We start from the raw sequence: 19,607 nt of genomic DNA, 5'->3' as shown, positions 1-19,607 counted from the left end.
TGGCACAGGAGCTTTGTGGTGTTGGTCTCATTTCATACTGGCTGTTGCCCCAGCAAATGGAGCAGTGATGCTCAGAGGTGGTAAGAGGCAGTTTGGGAGGATAATGCAACAAGTTTGTCTGCCAAACATTTCTAGTAAGGCAGCTGCTGGCAAATGGCATCAGGTGAGCTGCAAACACCACGGACGGGTGAACAGTTTGGAGAGGAAAAACTAAAAATAAAAGGAGAGCAGTTAACATTATCCCAGTATTATCCTCTAAAAAGATGACCAGCAGCTGTAACTTCCCTTGATATCTGTTTCACTTGCAGGACTTTAGGCCTGAAATGTGTTTTCCTGGGCATTAAACCTGCAGAGCGAAGCAGGAGCAGGGCCTATGTGAGCCTTGGTGAGCTGCTGTCCCCATCCCCACCGCAGACGCACGCCATGCCTTGGCAACGTGATGCTCTTTCGCTCTCATTTTTTTTTCACTCAGTAACTTGGGGATAACGTTACTCATTTTCAATTAGAAAAGACAGACTCTAAATATTAGTGTGCTCCATTTGAAAGGGATCTCTGAAAGCCAAGAAATTATTTTATCCATAATAGTTAGGGTTTCTTCTTCCCTGAACGCCACCTTGAATACCTGGAACACTTGCTCCAGTAATTATGTCCATTAACTTTTCCTTATTTTGCTCCATCAGGTATGCTGTTTATACTCTGCACTAATTCCTGCTGTTTCCAACACACATGGGCAAAATAACTAATTTTATATGTCAGACCCAGCTATGGAAAATAAAAACCATATGTGCCTAATGACTGAGGCTCAGCTTATGTTAGTGCATTGCCTTTGCAATGCAGCTGAATCCTAATGATCGTGTTCCTAAAACTGGCACAGTAAACCAGCTGGTTAGGTGCCGTCATTTAATGGGGAAAAAAAAAAAAAAAAGTCTGGAATATTTTTAATCAAATATTTCTGGATCTAGAAGTCACCTTCATTCTGCAATCTAAGGCAAGCCTCTGAAAGCTGCAGTTTCTCAAACAATTTTCTTGCGAGTGCAAGAAAACAAAGATCCTTCTCTCCTCTTTCCAAATCACACCTCTGTCTTGCAATGGTATCTGTCCTTCTGTCCCTCAGAGAGGGCTATGATATTATCAGGTCACCTGGTATAGTTCAAGAAAATATACAGAGCCACGTGCTTTAATTTTATTCTACCAGAGGATGCTTGGGTACATAAATACACATACGTTTGCCCCAAGGACACAGCAACCCCATTGACTTTTTTGATGTCAGGTTTTCTCCTCCTTGTTCTTTGGGTTTAGTTTATGACCTGTGTGGGGATGGGAAGCTGAGCCTGTGGACAAAGCATCACCACGCCTGACCCAGTCCTGCTGTGTCGAGATAGCCAGTGGTGAGCAAAGCCACCCAGAGAAGGGCAGAGCTGTGTTTTCCAGCCTACAAATGGCAAGGGAATGACTTCAGTGCAAGTTCCTGCATCCTCCAAACAGTATACGGCGCACACCCCACCAACAGCACGATCCCCGAACAGCTCGCACCGTCGGGGAACTGTAGGCACAGGAAAATTGTTTCTGTGAAACTTTGAAAGCTCAGACCAGAGATCCGGCATACTTGCACCATTCATTCATCAAAAGCCATCCCTTACCTTTGCTGCCAAGCCCCCAAGCAGGAGACTGAACCCCTCCGGGCCTGCCCGGCTCCTGTGTCTGCTGCTCCTTCCACATCACTCCACCCTGGGGAGAGAAATCCACCACCTTCGCCGTGTAGTGCTCCTGCACACGCTACTGCTTCAGGACAGCAAAGTTGCAAAGAACTGCTAAAACGCTTTTTAAGAGACGTTTAAAAAATGATGAGGTTTGAGAAACCGTTTGAAGGGGGCAAGCGTGATTCCAGATCGCATCTTCTACAGGTTTCGAGGCTGGGCACAGCAAGCAGAGAGTCAGGCTCCAAACTTCGACAGTGAGTTTAAAATGGAGCTTTAAACTGTATTTTTCTTAGGTACGGAGCTCAACGGTGGCTGTGTGGAGAGGGTCAGGTGGTGCCCGTCACAAACAGCTCTTCTCAGTACGCAGATGCTTTCATGGCTGCAGCGGGTGCAGCCCAGAGCCCCGCAGGTGCCTTCCACCCTGTAACACCACGGATTTTCAGAAGATGGCAAAAGCAGACCGCCCGAGGGAGCAGCCGAAGGCAGCACCTCTCAAAAAGAGAAGAAACACTGGTAGAAGTTAGAAACAATTTTCCCCCTCGGCTGCGGTAGTTCCTCAACGAGACGCGCCGTGGCTGCGCACCGGGGACTGAGATGTCCTCAGATACTGCCCAGCCCCCCCGCCAGCTCAGCCTTCCTGCTCCTAAGCTAGCAGCCAAGCCTGGGCAACGGAGCGGGGACCTGAGCACGTCGAGGTTTTTGGAGGATGGAAGACGCCCCAAAGCCTCCGTCCTTCGCAAACAGCAGCACTTATCGTCATGGGGGGAGGGTGCAAAGCAGCCCCAGCAATTAGAAGCCCACCTGGAGGGAGGGAGGGGGGGAAGACCATGCAGGGGGCCAAATTTCCCTGGTGATCACACAGTGGTGGCACCTGAAGGAAATGATGGGGGACGCATGTGCCTCAGGGCCAGCTCCCCTGTGGTGTGAACGAGCATCCCAGCATCTCTCCTAGCCCCTTGGCCAAGCACGCTATGGCACAAGAGCTTCCCGTGGCTCGTAAAGCACCCGGCTTAATCAGCACCAAAGTGTGGCCTGGTTCACATCCAGGTCCCATTTTATCTCCAGCTCCTGGAGGTCCAGGCCAGGGCCCTCACGCAGAGCGCTGAATAGAGATTAAATGACTGTGGTGCAGTAGGATTGTCACTGCTGTCCGTGTCTGCAGTGAATGCCCACGGGTTTTGGGAGGAGCGGGAGGGACCCGGGAAGGGTGTGGGAAGCGAGGCCGGCAAGTCTGGGGCACAGGAGCTGCCCTGGGCAGCCACGTGGGGTTTGTACCCGGGAGGTGCTTTCCCTCCTGATCCCACCTCTTTGCCCCAGTGCGGTGAGCAGGAGCTCTGCTAAGCAGGATGGGGAGCATTTAGAGTTTTCTGTAGCCCGGTGTTGGGATTTGACCTGCAAGGCCAAGCAGGCCTGGCCCTCAGCACTCTCTGTGCAGAGCGGCTGCAGGTACCTGCTACCAGCTCCTCTCTGGCCTTTGCATCAGGTGTGTGCTTCACGGCCATAAGCCCTTAAACCCCAGGTGAAAACTCTCCCTCCAATTATTTTTTTGATAGTAGCAGCTCTTTGCTGAGCTCCATGGTACCAAGTCTTCCTTGGAAAGGTATGCATGGGGTTCATGAAAATAGGACTTGAAGCAGCCGAGTGTGATCAGACTGGCTGGCGTGGGGCACCTGCGGCCGCGTCCTGACCCGCAGCAAACAGCACTTACTGTAATTTGGGGGCTGAAGGTCGGAGATGGTTTTGTCTCTCCCATGGGTTTTTCTTGGGGTGGATGCAAGCGGCAGAGTTCAGCTCTGGCTCTGAACTCCCCCCGGCTACGTGGGTTTCGTTTGGCATGCTCTCCCTCACCCTTCCTCCCTCACTTCACCAGCTAAATTCAGACAAGGCGCTCGTATGCATAAAAGCTGTCAAAAGAATAACTTACAAGTACAGGAGCAAGAAAAGGCTTGAAGTGTAAAGCTGGCAGCCCCTGAAGAGCTGCAGGGACTATCCAATCCATCTGGTGCTCCTGGGTGCACAGCAAACAGGCTTTTGACTAGTTCATAACCGTGGCACATGCGAAAGGCTCAATTATTGCTTCTTAGAAAAAACCAAATTATCTCCTGGAGTCGGAGACTGACAGCCACATAGTCTCTGCAGTGTTATGCACGGCTGAATTTTTGCCGGCTTATTCTCTGCTGTTCTGTACTGCCTGTAATTGCATTGCATTTTAATTGTTTAGCATCGTCAGAACTTCAGCCCTGGGGGCAGTGGAGGTGGTGAGAGCTCAACACATCAAATTACTACCCAAAGAGCAAGCAGAGAAAAAGCAGAGCGGGGAGGGAGGGAGGGAGACAAATGAGCCGTGTTCATTAGAAGAACAGCAACCCTGACCAGGGAAGTGTCCTACTGATGTAATAAGAAAGCTGAAAGTTGTTAGTAATAATAAAGAGCACAATAACACAGTTGCTTTTCTATCAGAAAGCACCACATCTGGAAAAAATTAACGCATCGTGGAAAGCAGAGATGAAAATCAGCAAAATGCTCTTTGCCCACATAGCTCTCTCTTCCCTCCCAGTTTTATTTAGTGGTTTTTTTTTTGTGGGGGTGAGTTCTGTAGTTGCACTGTTTAGTGCTGTTCCCTTGAGTGCTATGATGTGGCCCAAAAGCTGGGATCTCTGCTACAGAAACCCTGCCGTGCGAGGCAGCGAGGCACGCTTTCCCACAGGCAGGCTTGTGTTTTGCCCTTGGCCAGCCAGAAGTCCTGAGCACTGCTCCTCTCGCTACCCCAAAAGATGCTGCAGGTTCAAATCCCTAGGGCAGGTTTTGAAGGAAAGGGCTGTTCGCAGGCTGTCCCATGGCACAGGGAACAATGGCAGTGGCGGGGCAGAGGCAGAAACCAAGGGAGTGGGATGGGTGCGACGTGGTCCCCCTGCACTTGCACAGGTTGGGCAGAAAGTGTATCTTTTTTCTCCTGTAGAAGGTCTGCCCGTGGGGACCAAAAGGTGTGGATGAAAAGGTTGGATCATGTGCTGTTGATGAAAAAAATGAATTTTGCCACCTGTGAGCGTCCTGAAGCACATCAGAGCCCATGCTGGGGCTGCTCTACTGAGGCACCGCAGTAGCTTTAACCTCAAATAATGGACTAAACTGTGCAACGCCTGGAGCTGCCCAATACAGGTGATCCTTCCAGGGAACAGGTACAGCACAACGCGGCAGCCACAACGTGACAGCAACAGGACAAAGGGTTACCTGTTGCTGCCTGAAAAATATCCCCAGAGCTGCCCACCACAGCGTGGGGTCCCCACGTCCCAGCAGGACCTTCTTGGTGTCCCTTGCAGGCCACCAGCAAGATGCTTTGTGGGCCTTTCTCGTGGCTACCTGCAAAGCCATTGGCAGATAAGATCCTGGAATCATAGAGTGGTTTGGGTTGGAAGGGATCTTTAAAGGTCATCTAGTCCAGCCCTCAAGATGAAGGCAGACAGGCACGTCAACAGGCATAGCTGGCACTTCCAGCAAAGAAGATGGTGGTGGTAGCAGAAAGGTTTCTGGCCCTGGCCCCGATGCAGCCTGGTGGGGAAGTGCCTCTGATGCAGCTCTTCACCCAGGAGAGCATGCAGAGTGGACACGAAGGAGCTGAGAAGATCCTTCAGCTGTCTGTGCTGAATATTTTGAGGGTATTGGCATTTCACATCAGCTGCATTCACCAGGGTTAATTAAAGCCTGTGTTTTATAGATTGCCCTTGGCCATAAACTGAAAAGCTGCCTCAATTGGGAATCAATAGAGTAATCTTTAAGCTCATTTATTTTATTAGATATAGAGTCCTAATTTGAAGAAATTGAGGAGCCATAATTAATGGTGCCAGAGAGACCCTGAGATGTATATTTAAAGCTTCCCGAGGAGAGTGCTTTGCTCGTAGGCACAATGTGCTGGAAGTGCCCGGCTCGCTGGAGCACTGCAGCGGGGCTAGGGGATGCTCCGGCAGGTGAGCCCCGGGGACCGCTCCGGCGCCACAGAAATCCAAGAGCAATTCAATAGTCAGCGCGCTGCGCCGCTCTCTCGCCCCAAAATGGAAGGGCAGGCTGCGAACAGCAGCGTTGCCACCATGGGGCACAGCAGAAAAAACAGACCCTGGGGTCAGCAGAGGGCTGCTGGCAACGGACGCATCCCAGCAACGCCGCAAACGCCCTCCCCATCCTTAGCCAGCGAGGCTTGTGTGCTTTATGCCCTTCTCCAAGTCTACTGCATGCCAGCGTGTGGTTAAATGGTTCACCCCTCTTCAGTGGGGTGGAGTCGCTCTGAAACCACAAAAGCCTTTGGGGGTTTTGGAGGGTGAAGTCTCCAGATGGTGCCACCGCTTCCCCTCGCAGGAGCCTCGCTGGCCGGCAGTACAGCTTTCCTATACTGAACAGAGGGCACTCGAGGAATATTTTTTATTTAGGCACCTTTCTGAGCAGTGCCATAAGCAGAATAACAAACAAAAGACCGACCTCTTCATGAGCAGCTCACGAGGCCCTTGGCCAAACATGCAAAACTAAATATTTAAGTGCTAAGACTAATAAGCTGCTCATGGGATTTTTAAAAACACCTAATGCCTACCTCTTCAGCCCCTACTTTTCAGAAATAATTATTTTCATTTTTCTGTGCTGTTTTCTTATCTCCAGACCTTTTTCCTGTAAATAATGATCAAAATCTTTTTCTTTCTGGTATTTTTTCTCTTATATGAGTCAAATAAGTTGCTTGATACAGCATCTTAGAGTAGAAAGCCAACGGTCAATACACTGCACCACACCTTTTTTGTTGTTTGTTTGTTTTCTTTAGTGCTCACCTCTCTTGTTTGGGACTGGGTCCAAAATCCCAGTGTGCTACAGTTGGTCACTCCCAAAATATTGCAAGTCTTCTACCTGAACAGGCTTAGGACTCTGGGAAGAGCTCAGGGAAACTTTTCTATCCTTGAAGACAGTGACTGACTTTCCCAAGTTGAGCCTGAGATGAACAGTGCTGAAAAAGCCTTTCTCCTGGCAAACCTGAGCCCCGCAGGCTTTACTAACAGTGACTAACAATACTCCAAAGTCTTTGCCAGCCAATTATGTTCTGTAGTCTTGGGTTGTAACATGTAGATCAGAATCATATGCTTGACCTAAAAACTTAACTAGTAACTCATGAGCTGAACTAATTTGAACGCAGATCCAGTTCAAACACATTTGCGTGGGCATGCTCCTTCCACACTGAAGTGGGTGTCATTCACTTCTGTAGCAAACTATGACACAGAAGCTGAAGGGGACTCAATTTAGGTGGGACTGTCCACAGAAGACTTCATCAAACTTTAGTGGAAAGTGTTTTACAAATGTAGATCCATTTTCCTAGGCATCCTCACATAGTCAAACCTTGCATGTAAAGGACCAACTTCTACTTTTGGGATTCTTTTTGGCCATGCTAGCAACTAGAAAAACTCGAGTGGATCTTTTAGACATGTATTACACTAGAGCTGTTGAGCCAGACAATGGGAATTGATTTTTCATTTCTTTTTCATCTACCTGAGCCATTGCGTGTAAGTCTTCTTAAATAACAGTTCTCTCTGCAGTCAGTTCATCACCTCCCATTAAAGCCAATTCCAGCATCTCCAGCTTTGCAGAAGAGTGAGCCCTAAATATTCTTCTAAATCCTTTCCGTGCTTTACAGACATCCTTCAAGCAAATCTGTCTTCTCTCCTTCATATAAACATCAGTTCCCTCCTGATCCTTCACAAGGATGGAAGTTCATACATTTCCCTTTACCACAAGCTCTGTTGCCTCAGGGGTTGAGAGGATCACAGGTTCTTCATTTCTGCACTCCACTGAACCCATCTCTTTTGCTTCACACATACAGTCACACAAGCCAGTCACTTTGAGATACGTTTCCCAGCTTTCTGATGAGAGCTTGGTTGCCTGCCATGCCCCTTATCATGAAAAGCCCAAACATCTTCCCTCATTTTGGTGTTTTTCACTTTTCTGGTACCAAGATTTGCAGTGAGCCCTGCTCTCTCACATCAACTCTTGTAATGAGGAGGAGTTTTCTGTACTCCGCTTGCCACCACTAGCATGCCTTCTGCAAGGTCTCATGCTCCCTCTGCCACCACCATGCCCAGAATATCTAATGTCTGCCCTCTAGGCTCACCAAAGAGTTCAGGTCACTCTGAGCTATGGGAATGCAAAGTCATGAACAATAGTTGTACTAGGTATCAGTAATGAATTGCATTTCTGCAAAGAGAAAAAGAAGAGCTGCTTAATAAAGAGAATAACTTTTAATAGGCAGTTAATTTTTTTTTTTCTTGACACACCATGGTAGTTTCTGAACAAATTTAGCACAAACATATATATATATATATATTTCACAATCTTTCTCTGCTTTTTTCTACTGTCCTTTCAATATGATGCAAAATGCTGCAAAGTACTTTTTTTAGAAAAAATCAACATGAAAATCCACAATGATTGCTTTTTTCATAGGAAACTTCAGCAATCAGGAATTTGAATAGCTGCAGGTGCCAACTAGGATATTGTACATGGCCTGACCTTTCCAAAGTAGGCATCCAAGACTCCTCTGCTCCTGAGCAACCCAAGTAATCCAGGAATATCTGAATGAACCACATAAGTTCAGCTGCAGGATGGAAGACCTTGTTGGTTCCCCACCTTTTACAGAGCTTCATCAAAAGTCTCCCTTGGTGCCCCTAAGACAGAGGATTATTAGACCCATCAAAGTGGAAATAACAGCAATGGTCAAGCACAGGGAAATGAACACTTTCCAGCTTTGTGTATAAACATGAACTAACAAATCTGCTCAACCTCTTACCATACTGCTAGGTAAGTTTTATTATTCCAGAGAGGGAAATTGGAGAGTGAAGTTCCTCAAAAGCATTGTATCAATAGGTATCAAAACTTAGATCATTGTCCTGGCTCTTGGTCCTGCACTTACACCACCAGTTGTCTTTTTTCCATTTGCCAATAAAACAATGGAGGTTCTTGGCATGCTACCAGAGTCAGTGGATTGAGACTGAGCAGCTGCTCAACGTAATATAATTTTCAAACATTTATAGTTCTAGAAAAGCAGGATACATGCGGGTAGAAGCACTTCTTGGTATTTTTGAATTGCCAGCTCTGTACAAATTAAGAGAGTCTGTAATTAGCACTTGAAACACTCTAAACTTCCAGAGTTATTCAATAACCCACAGGAATCCCATGCATTACTCGGAACAGAGGGAAGAAGGTTGACTGTAAAATTGCTTATCTTGCTGATCCCCACTGTGTGCCCCAGGCTATGTAGGAGACGTATTTATAGCACACAAAATGCAATTAGCCAAGGAACAGGTGAAAATAAACTATGTTGCCTGCTACATTACAAGAATCATATTCAGTAATTTACAGAACTTCAAAGAACCTCAGTGCAAGGTATATTCCCCCCTTCACAGGAAAAGCACACACCTTAGCATTTCACCCAGGCATCCCATTCTGTAAACATTTATGACAAGCAAAGTGTGTGCTACAGTGAGGAGTCTCATGGAAATCACTGAATTAATTTTCATAGTGGCAATTTGTGCAGTACTGTTTCAAGGGTCAGGCCCTGTTTGCATTTTGCTACATACAATTAAAAGAACCCTACCTACCATAAGTTCAACAAAGTGTGCTAACATATTCCTCCCCGTATGTGCAGAAAACATTTTTAGTAACCACTATGCAAACATCACCTGATTTTTACATTCTCTTCAACCTTCTTGAATGTTTTCCTGTTTTTACTCTATGTGAAAATAATAAATACATATGATATACCAGTTATTAAGCCATCAAAAAATTATGTGTCATTCCAGAAGGAACAGGAGACACTTGAGATTTAGAAGTCAAGAGCTGGTCATTAATGCAGGTGTCCTGCCTGGTAAAAAGCTTCAGCTGCTCCACATTTCCTGCAGAACTGCAACTTTGGGATGTTCCTGCATGTTATGATAAAACAGGCTGCTTCACATCTGAAACGACAACAGTATCTCAAGATTATTACTCCACGTAAGGTTGTTCAGTAGCGTAAGAGTAAGCTGAAATAGATGACATAGAGTAAATCCAACACAGGATACACAATAAGGAGTAAATCCATTGTCCAGGACACTGGCCTGCATCTGCACAAACAGAACCACCTCTGGGTTTTCAGTAATGTAGGCAAAATTGCATTCTGCTGCTCTAATTCAAGGGACAAAGAAGGTTACTTTGTCCTTAGTGTTGGCATCAGGAAAGCTCAGTTTGTACATCCTGGGGGAAATGAGAATAGGCCAAAAAGATCAAAGATGTTTTGCAAAAGGGTCCCTCCACATTTCTGGTCAACCAGATCTCTCTCAGTGGAGGGCAATGGGACCTCCTCTAGAGGGGCTTCATCCTACAATGATGGTGGAAGGCTGGGCTTCATCTTGGCCCAACATAGCTGCCTCTGTCCGGTCCATCCCACATATGCTGTGACATCTAGTTCCTCAGGCCATCCTTCTCTATCTCCCTGCACTACCCTGGTCACACAGGGCCCTTCCCACAGCCGACCCCTTTCCTGCAGCTGCTTCCTTCTCCCACCCTCAGCAAAGAACCCCACTTCCCCACAAATGAGAGAAGCAATTCCATGGGAATCGGAGATTGCGCTGCCTGAGAAAGCTTCATACATGAAGAAAAACGCAGCACCCTCCTCACAAACGGTGGGTTTCAGGGGTGCTCTGATGGTCTCTGCCCTTGCACGCATAAAAGTACTGTCCAACGCCTGCCAGTTGTGCATGTTAGCCACGAAGGATTTCAAGCCATAATAAACCACCTCAATGAAAGTGCTTGCTTTTGCATGATGTGGAATGGGCACAGATTTTTCACGAAACCAATGGAGCTGAACACTTCTGGGTACCAAGTTCCTTTTTATATAGGTAACTACCTTTAAAAATCTCTTATTACAAACAGGAAATGCTGAACAGTTAAAGCCAAATGCTGCACGTATAAAGGTCTACCTCTGTGAGGTGACAGCTTTTTTAGTCCCTTTGTTTGCCTGGGACTCTGTTCGCGATGGTGTCCTCAAGCTGAGCTTCGTTTAAGCCATTTCTCCTTGAGGCTGCCGCCGACTGAAGTCATTGCTCTTTCTGGTTTGCATTTTTAACCCTTTTGTTTAGGCACAATACTGAGACTAAAAAGTATTACCGAGACTAAAAATGCTAATGCTAAAGGACACGAGACAAAAGCAATAAACTTACATATTTACTGCTGAGGTGTGAAGAGTTGCCGAGTTTTATTCTTCCCCTGAGATGAGTGCTCTCCTAAGAAACAGAAAATATATTTGCATCAGTTAAACATGCAAAGACAAAAGGACAGATGAGTCTAGCAGGAACACATCACCGACCACTGTACAAACTAGCCAGTCTCCTTGTCAGATTTACATAACCAGCAAAAATTGTCCACACAACAGATTTTTTACTATTTTCTCCACATTTTATAGATTATTTCCCCTATGTTTTGCTCTCGAATGGTGGGTTACTACCACAAAGTATTTCCAAGGCAATTCTCAAGGGGTTAGAAAAGGCATAAGACTTCAATTAATTTGTAGCTATGATTAGAACATGAAATTATAAAAAGAAAAAGATACAACTATAAAATTAATTTTTGCCGATATCGCTGACAGCAGCTCAGTTCCTCCAAAGCAGAAAAATGAGCATATAATAACTTCAGTCAGGGATTACAGACAGTCCTCACTCCTCCTTCCCTGGAGAAGCGGAGCCGCTGACAGCAGATATAGGCAGACAAATAAGCCTCCAGATGAGGACGTGTTTATAGTTGTCCTATTTCCAAATGCATGTCCCAGGAATGGCAGTGGGATTTCTTTGTGTCAGAGATTCGTACACGGAGGCGAAAAGGGAATGGTATCCCCAGACTGGGCAGAGCCCCATGTAAACAGGCATGAAGGTGGGGAAACCCAAATGCATCCAGGAAACTGCCTCCTGCCTCTCTGCTCACCTGTGGGAGACAATTTAATGTCTGAACCACACACAAAAGGCAAGAAAGGGAAGAGTTGTATTACATTCAAGTAAAAGTGAGTATGTATTAAAAAGCTTGCATATGATCTACAGCCTGGGGTTGAAAATTGTAATACAAATTAGGATTATAACAAATTAACTGATTAGCCATTTAAATAATTAGAAGTTAAATTAAATAGTTGCACTCCTGAAGAAAACAGAAAAGACTCTTCAATGGTTTTCAGATAGCTTTTCTTGGCAGAAAAAAGTGCTCTTTAATTTAGTGCAGCCTTTTGGAGATGAGTAGAAAGCTTGGTATCTAATAGGGTTCAATGAGAAATCGTTCAACAATAACATGCTGGAATGCTGTTTGCTTCCCCAGTGTTCAATTTTGGATAAAATTATTTCAAAACCATTATAAGTTGTTGCTAAGTTAGAGAACTTCAGAACTTCTGATGATGTTATATTTCATTTAAAAAGGCCTTCAGCAACTTCTTCAATAATTCATAATATAATTTTTTAAAGAAAAGGCAAGCACAAGTTTCTGGTAGAAAAAAAATGAAACATTTCAACACGATTTATACATTTTTGGTAGGTGAAAAGTTTTTGTGAGATAAAAATCTTGTTTTGAAAAGCCAAAATAAAGTGAACCAGTGCAAATATTGTATAGTTTTGTACTAACAAAGGAATGAGATTTTCAAGAACTCTCATTTCTTTTTAAATTTATTTTTATTTCTTTCTTCCTTTATTATTTCTTCCTTCTGCATGTCTTTACCTTCCTTGTTCAATATACAGAAATAGAAGATTTAATCAGGCATGAAAGGGAGAACTTGGCACGATCGTTTAAAAAAAGCGTAGGAGAATTTCATTGAGAAATATATTACCATGGAGAAGATAATATTCAATAGTTGTAATAAATATAAATACTTTGTTATCAGTTCCACTCTCAGCTGGTTGCTCTGCCTACGCTAGAAATTAGGCAGACTTACATGGAAGACTGATACTTTGCACCACAGGAAAATAACATGTCTAAGGAGAGGCTCCGGAGCCAGCATAGCTCCCTGGATAACTTCCCACTGATGTCAATAGGCTTTGGATCAGAGTATGAAATTGGTGAGGTAGTGCTGGCTGCAGGAGGCAGACTGGTTGAGTGGTACCTGTCGACAGCAGCGGTCGGGACAGGAGCGGTGAATTTGCCTTACTGCAGACCCTGACACTGCAGCACTGACACTCACATGCCCTATCTGGATTTCCTGGTGCTATACACATAATTCCTTGAAAGAGTGAACTGCTACAAACTATTGCTGGGATCAACATCCTGCTATAATATCAGCGATTTCCTGATGAGGGTTTGATGCAGGCAGGGATGCTCTGCGTTGGTTTGCCACTGGACTCCCAAGAAAGCAGGAGCCTGCAACAATTCTGAAAGAAAACCAAGTTACCTCTACTCCATGGTTGCAAATGTGTCTGAAGATATTTGCATTATAGGGTCTGCAATCGTTAGTGGCAACTACCAATTCAGTGATGAAGAGAGAACGATGGTATACTGGAGAAGAAATGGTCACACAGATGCTCTCTGCTCAAGAGTAATAAGGGTAACACATGGGTTTAGATACAGGGGTACAGTGCGCCTTGAGACTGCACAGAGAGGTGTCTAGAACAATTTTGGAGTGTAATGGCTTAGCAGTTTGATGTTGTGCTAAATATCCAGCTGCAACACAAAGAGCAAATTAGGAAGAACATTCAGGTTAGTTGCAAGTGGGAAGACATTTTTATTGATCTCAAAATAGCCTTAACTGACAGAAACAAATTCTAAGACTGCAAAAAAACCAAACTTGCCCCCAAACCATCACCCACTAAAAACAATGGATTAGACCTTGCTTTCCATACGGGAAATGAAAAACAAATACTTGTGTTTAGTATTTCATTAGAACAGATGACATTTTAATCGACTGGAGAAATTAATTCACACTGAACTGTGTTTGCAGATGGAAAAAATACGCAGAGCAGTGGCGGTGCTCAACCTGTCTAGATAGATTACCTGCATGCTTTGAAGGCTGTCCTCAAGAGAGAAAGGGTATAGTTATGCAAAATATACCAACAAGAGCAAAACTACTGGACAACATGATCAGTGAAAAATGGGCTTTTGTTGATTCTGGATTATGCATTTAGGGGAGGATGACACACAAACTCTAGTGTTGTACACTAGGAGCTGGAAGGTATCAAGAGAGACTTGAGCCATCAGCTTCTCACAATATAGTTATATAGCATCTTGCATAAAGGTATTGGTCGATCCAATTTGAGAGGTACTATGAGAATAATTTTCTGAGAACGGGTTGAAAATTCAGTGCACATTTGTCTACTTTGATAAGTAAATAAGTGAACTGCAGAAAGGGGGAGATGAAGGGAACTGGAAAGTATTTGGTGCAGTTAAAGCGCTGTCAACTGCAGAGTTGCAAGTGCAACATGACCCCCTTTACCTGTGGTCCTGCCTTGTGACACCTCTCCTGATGGAGGAGGAGTTGTGGGCTCAGATAGATTGGCAGAGGGCAGAGAGAAGCCAACCTCATATATATCACGCACTTCTACAAAAACTGAAAGAAATTATGCACAGTTTGAGAAAGAGGCCTTAGGCAGAATATTTGGAAAATGAAATCAGATTGATACCGACATGGAAGTTTTAGCTGACATGCAAACCCTTCCATTAAACCTTTTTTTCTCCCTCTCATCCTCCAATGTTGCACCTGTTTGCTGATTTTTGTCTGAAATTGGATTGTAAACACAAAGACATAGGCACCATGAAGTCTCTAAACATTACTGTCATATAATACAGACAGATCTGTAGTTAAACTAACTTATTGCTGCAGGAGGCTGTGGATGCCACAGAGGATAAGACAAATTCATGGAAGTAAAGCCACTGAGAAGTATGAAGCACCAAAGATACAACCTCTAATTCAAGATGTCTCCAAGCCACAGACTGCTGGAAGGCTATGGTGGAGGACATATTACTGGACTCCTTCCCTGTTTGCTATCCTTCCCTTCACATCTCATGGTAGCCACCCTCAGTGGCAGGATTTGGGGCTACATAGATCCAGGATCTGAGCAGGTACAGCTGGCTCAGATCATAGCTTCTTAGCTTCAATATTAAAAGAGAAGGTGCTCTAGCACCTACCGTAATACAGCACTGGTCTTTCATACGCACAGCCTCCCATGTGGCACCCCTCAAACACTTCTGCTGGAGCCCCGATTGCCGATTCACCCAAGCAAATTAGCAGTCTAGGCACTGGGCCCAATCCAATATACGCTGCATACATCCTCCTCTAAAATGTGGTCGTGATTCAAAGGGATGAGGATAAGAAAGATGTAATAAGAAAAATTTTGTATTCATAACTCTTGATCCTTCAACATATTTGTTTTAAGTGCATGGGAAGTAGACTGAGTACACAGATACTGAGGGCTCTGCAAAGTTAAATGTTTAACCAGGAAAGTAATAGCACTTCAGTGAAAACAGAAGGTTTTCTTCCTAATTAAAATTTCGCTTGTGCAGCATTTGATTTGATTTTTTCACTGTCACAAATATACTAATTTCTGACTATCAATGTTGCATCCTGATGCCAGTATATGAGCACGTAATCAGCTGAAGTTACAGATTGTATAAAATCAATTTTGAAACACTGAAACAAACATTTCTTTGTCTCACCTCTATGAAAGGCTATTGTATTAATCTCACTGTAATTTCCTCCCCCCCTCCATTTGATTCAGAATCTGAATATATACTTCAGAATACACATACACTGCAGACCATGATATAAAAGAGAGTTAACAGGTTGTATCACTATGAACACAGAAAGTCTTTGACCTGGGCAAAGCCCTCTTCGATGTTATTGCAAAAGCTGGACAAAAAAAGAGTACAAAAAATAGTCTTTGACATAAAAAATAGGTTGTACTGCATCTCAGATTACATTGTCTGTAAGAAAAAATGAGTTGCACTGTTATTTCACTGTAATATCTGCTGCTGAGATATTGCTCATAAGTGGCAATCTGGTTTGGACCAAATAATTACAGCAAGTTTTTCATAAAATATGATTGCAGAAACCTGTTTTTTAGAAAAGTATAAAACTATCTCTGCAGACACAGAAATCTAAATGTCTACTTTTACCATGCTGAACTAAAAGAAAGAGGGGTGCATTACAGATGCTGCAGAACAGCATTGAGCGGGATCCAGCACCTGGATGCACTGGCTGGGTTTGGAGTGGGCCAGTGGGTCCAGCACCTGCGACGTGCTGCAGCGCTCCCCAGCCACGCACTTCACCCATGCCCCTGCAAACTGCTCCTCGCCACTGTCATCAGGACAGAAGGATCTGTACAATATACCACAGCAGAGAGAGCGTGTATGGAAATACTCAGGTGAAGGATAGGAAGGCAACTGCTGCTGAACAGCCAGCAAAGGGTGGGAGGTGGCTCCCCCAACAGAGGAACATCTCAGAAAGCTGCAGCCTGCAAAGTTTGCAAATGCTCCACAGATGAAAACATCACCTGACCCTCAGCGGTCTCTGACTGTAAGAGACAGCTTTAAAAACCCTTGCAAACATGCACAGCTCGCAGACTGAATTAAAAATATAGAAGGAAGCATACGCTATGTAATATTTTGCCCAAAAGTCTCAGCTGGAAGAGTGTGCAGTCAGATCTTTGTGGTGCAAGTAAACACAAACAGAATCCAGCCTTGAGCTGCAAAAAGCTGAGAAAGTTTATTCTTCAGCTTCTGTGAGGAAAGAAAACACAACTTCAGGCCATTACACAATACAAAGTTAAAAAAAAAGGGGTATCAGAAAATGAGAAACAGAATGAGAGGGAAGCAGGTACTTGATCTATCTCTGTTGCGAGGGGACCCTTTTCTATGAAGCAGCTTCTAGGTTTTCTACCTGCAGGGAAAAAAAAATAAGGCACTGAAAGTACAGCTCATAATAGGAAAAAGAAATAATCAATATCATATCCTCACATTAGTAGGAACATCCACTCTTACCGCTTCAAGTGCACAGCATGCCAACAGACTGCTCTTCGCTGACCTGCATTGTTTATCTTGCAAGTGAGAGGAGGAAGGAAGAGAATTTTCAGTGACAGAGTGCCTAACCTAGAGACCCAGCTTCTTCACCTGCTCCTAGAGGCATCCACCTGGATCCTAGACAAAATGAGAGAGAGATGAAACTACCAACACATGTTGAGAAACCCCATGGCCCACTATGGAACCATGCCCCCTGGCAGGGATAAATTCCTCTAGGTTGGGTGCTAATGAGGTAAACCCCCCAAATATTTCTTACCTCCTTAAATGCCATGGTCCATGCTCAGATGTGCTCAGCATAACAGAAACCAAAAGGGAATAATCCTCTGCCCCAGCGCCAGATTTGTCCCATAGTACCACAGCCACATCTCTGGTTTGATGTGTGAGGCATAACAATTAAGCAGTCCCAGCATTTGGAGATTCATGGAAAGCAGTGATGAAGAAAGATATTGTCATCCAACCACATCATTTCAGAAGACCACTGGATTTTCCAGGTCCATATCCTAGGACCACAGTGGGCTGTCTCATCAGGTGCTGAGCTTCACATGTATTCCAATGACCGAGGCAAATCTATTAGCTGAATGAGAACAAGGATTTTTCCTTTGTTGTGGGATGGTTTTGGTGCTCGGTCACTAGGTATAGTATGATCACCATCCTCTGACGTTGAAGGCTAGGAATCCTCAAAGTTTTTCCAGAGAAGGCTTTGGAAATTCAGGAAGTCCAGAGGAATGCTGCAGACACAAACTAGGGTCATCTCAAAAGTGACTGAAGTTATGGAGTCCAATTAATCCATGCCATGAAATCCCACACATCTTCAAGGTAGGTAGCTCATCTTGTGCAAGAGACGCACTCAAGATATGTTATGAAAATCTACAGGCAGGAGGTACATCCAGTTGAAGCAGCAGATAACAGCTCTGTTAACCAACAGCAGCTTTTGGAAGAGATGTGGAGCATATGGGGAATGTTGGTTGTTCTACATCCTCGGTTCATAGTATTTTGTACTGCACTGCCATCTGAGAGTGCCTCTAGATATTGACTGATCCCCTTCTCCAATGGGATTACAATTAAGTTAAGGAGTTTCACATGTGACAGGTCAGGTCTCTCCCTGAATATCCATGTTTGCCTGGTACATTTTCCCAGCTTTATTTAGTAGCAATGCTTGAATTTACATTTGTGTCCACAGTGGATGTCTTGGGAAGCCCTAATGCTGACACGTACCATGGACCCTTCTCCAGCCACCTTCCATTCCAGGTGCCTCACCAAAATCTGAGCCACATCAGCTTTGACACATTTAATATCCTTCCAGCAAATTCAAGGCAGAACAGAAAATAACCCTACAAGCTGAGTAAGTCATATCCTACCTTATAATCTCAAAAGAGCACACATTGGTTAGAGGACATGCTCTAATGAATCAGCCTATTCTTAGGTGTCAGGATTGTACCTAAAAACTCTGAAATATTATGTCACCTGCCAGATTCCTATGAGACTTTATATTGAATATTGAACTGGTGTGCTGCTTCTGTAAAGGCCCTTCATACATTTTTACCTGCTCTAGAATGGGTACTCCAGGCAAGAGCCATAAAAGAAAATTGTCAAGTCATTACTCAATTATCAATATTTATATCACACATCATTCATCCGTATGGAATAGCCTTACCCCAATTTCTATTCCTCAACCTTTTTGTTACTGAGGAATTTCCATCCCTTAACATTTTTCATGAGCCCTGGAAGGTGATCAATAACTTTGCTGGTTTTCATTGAAATAAGCAAGAACCCTTACAGCAAAAGTTAGGTATGTTTTCAAGATAGGCAATACTTTATCATTAACATCATGGATCATGGTATTGATCTCTTAGTCACTAACTAAAACCCTCCATCCTACATTCTCAGGAAACTTATCTACCACTGACAAGCCAAACATGCAGTTCTGTGGGCTATACTGAATCCCAAATAAATATTTTTGCAGGTAGATCTTCTAGAGCTCTGTATTGTAGAAGACTATTTATCCTCCCTAGGAAGAGCCACCCTAAATTTGCCTGTATAGTCAACACAGAATGGCTGCAGCAAGTCCTGCATTTGCACACTAGTGTAAAACTTTCAAGACAACTTAGTATCCTGAGCATTTTTATTCAAGCTCAGTTTTCACATAAGATGCAAGTACAGACATTTATCTTGCATCAGGTGTTGCAGTTCACAAAAAAAGTGCATGAAAAATTCAAGGTGTTTAGTTTTGTCTGTCTGTTTTTTTACTTTACATCAATTCTCAGCCAGTTGTGCGTTAGGGCTCATAGCTGTCGGCAACTCCATCTTTCTCAGAAGAGTTTTTTAAAAATGAGAATAATAAAGCTCAGTTTTACCTAGTATTCCTGATGATACTGCTCCATTAAAAGTGATTACTTTAGTCCAGGCTTAATTGAACACTGTTCTTTTTCTGTATTCTTTCACATTAATTGCAGGTATTTGAAATAATATTCTTGAATAAATTTAATTCAGCTATGTTTCTGAAGCAGGACTCTTTCTTTTTTCTTTCAATTTATAGTCAGGACCTAATTTTAGAAGTCCTAAAATAGGATCCTTCAGTAGTCAATGGACCTCCATAGGTCAGCTCATTCCAATTCAAGATACATGTCCAACGCAGATGGAATAAATAGCCCTCTGGACACATACATCTCTTTCAGCTTGCAATGTGCAGCCAGCTTAGTTTTTAGATAGATAAAATAAGGCAAGATTAAACTCACCATAACCTTTGATCAAGATACATCATGCACAACACTGACACAGGGTTTTTCTAGGTTGCCTACTTGAGCAGTTTGTAGGTCATATCCTTATTTGTTCTGCATGTATGTTTTTTATGCATTTTTAACACAATTATATAAT

At 43.9% G+C, this 19,607-nt stretch overlaps 1 protein-coding gene across 2 annotated transcripts in view; it reads right to left on the bottom strand.

Annotated features, from left to right (window-relative positions):
- Positions 1 to 7,985: 7,985 nt before the first annotated feature.
- EMCN (endomucin) overlaps positions 7,986 to 19,607 on the bottom strand; it is a 56,243-nt gene continuing 44,621 nt past the window's right edge. The window contains exons 11-12 of one of the 2 annotated variants that reach the window (XM_049814919.1): positions 10,916 to 10,978; positions 7,986 to 9,673 (exon numbers count right to left, since the gene is read on the bottom strand). In XM_049814919.1, coding sequence (XP_049670876.1) covers positions 10,920 to 10,978 — 59 coding nt within the window. In that variant the 3' untranslated portion in view covers positions 7,986 to 9,673; positions 10,916 to 10,919. Of the gene's footprint in view, positions 9,674 to 10,915; positions 10,979 to 17,392; positions 17,462 to 19,607 lie in introns of those variants that run through there. The other variant, XM_049814920.1, reaches the window with a different exon arrangement.

Source organism: Accipiter gentilis, chromosome 12, assembly GCF_929443795.1.
Source record: "Accipiter gentilis chromosome 12, bAccGen1.1, whole genome shotgun sequence".
NCBI classification, from domain to species: Eukaryota; Metazoa; Chordata; class Aves; order Accipitriformes; family Accipitridae; genus Astur; species Astur gentilis.
This window is presented reverse-complemented; position numbering and strand designations above follow the sequence as displayed.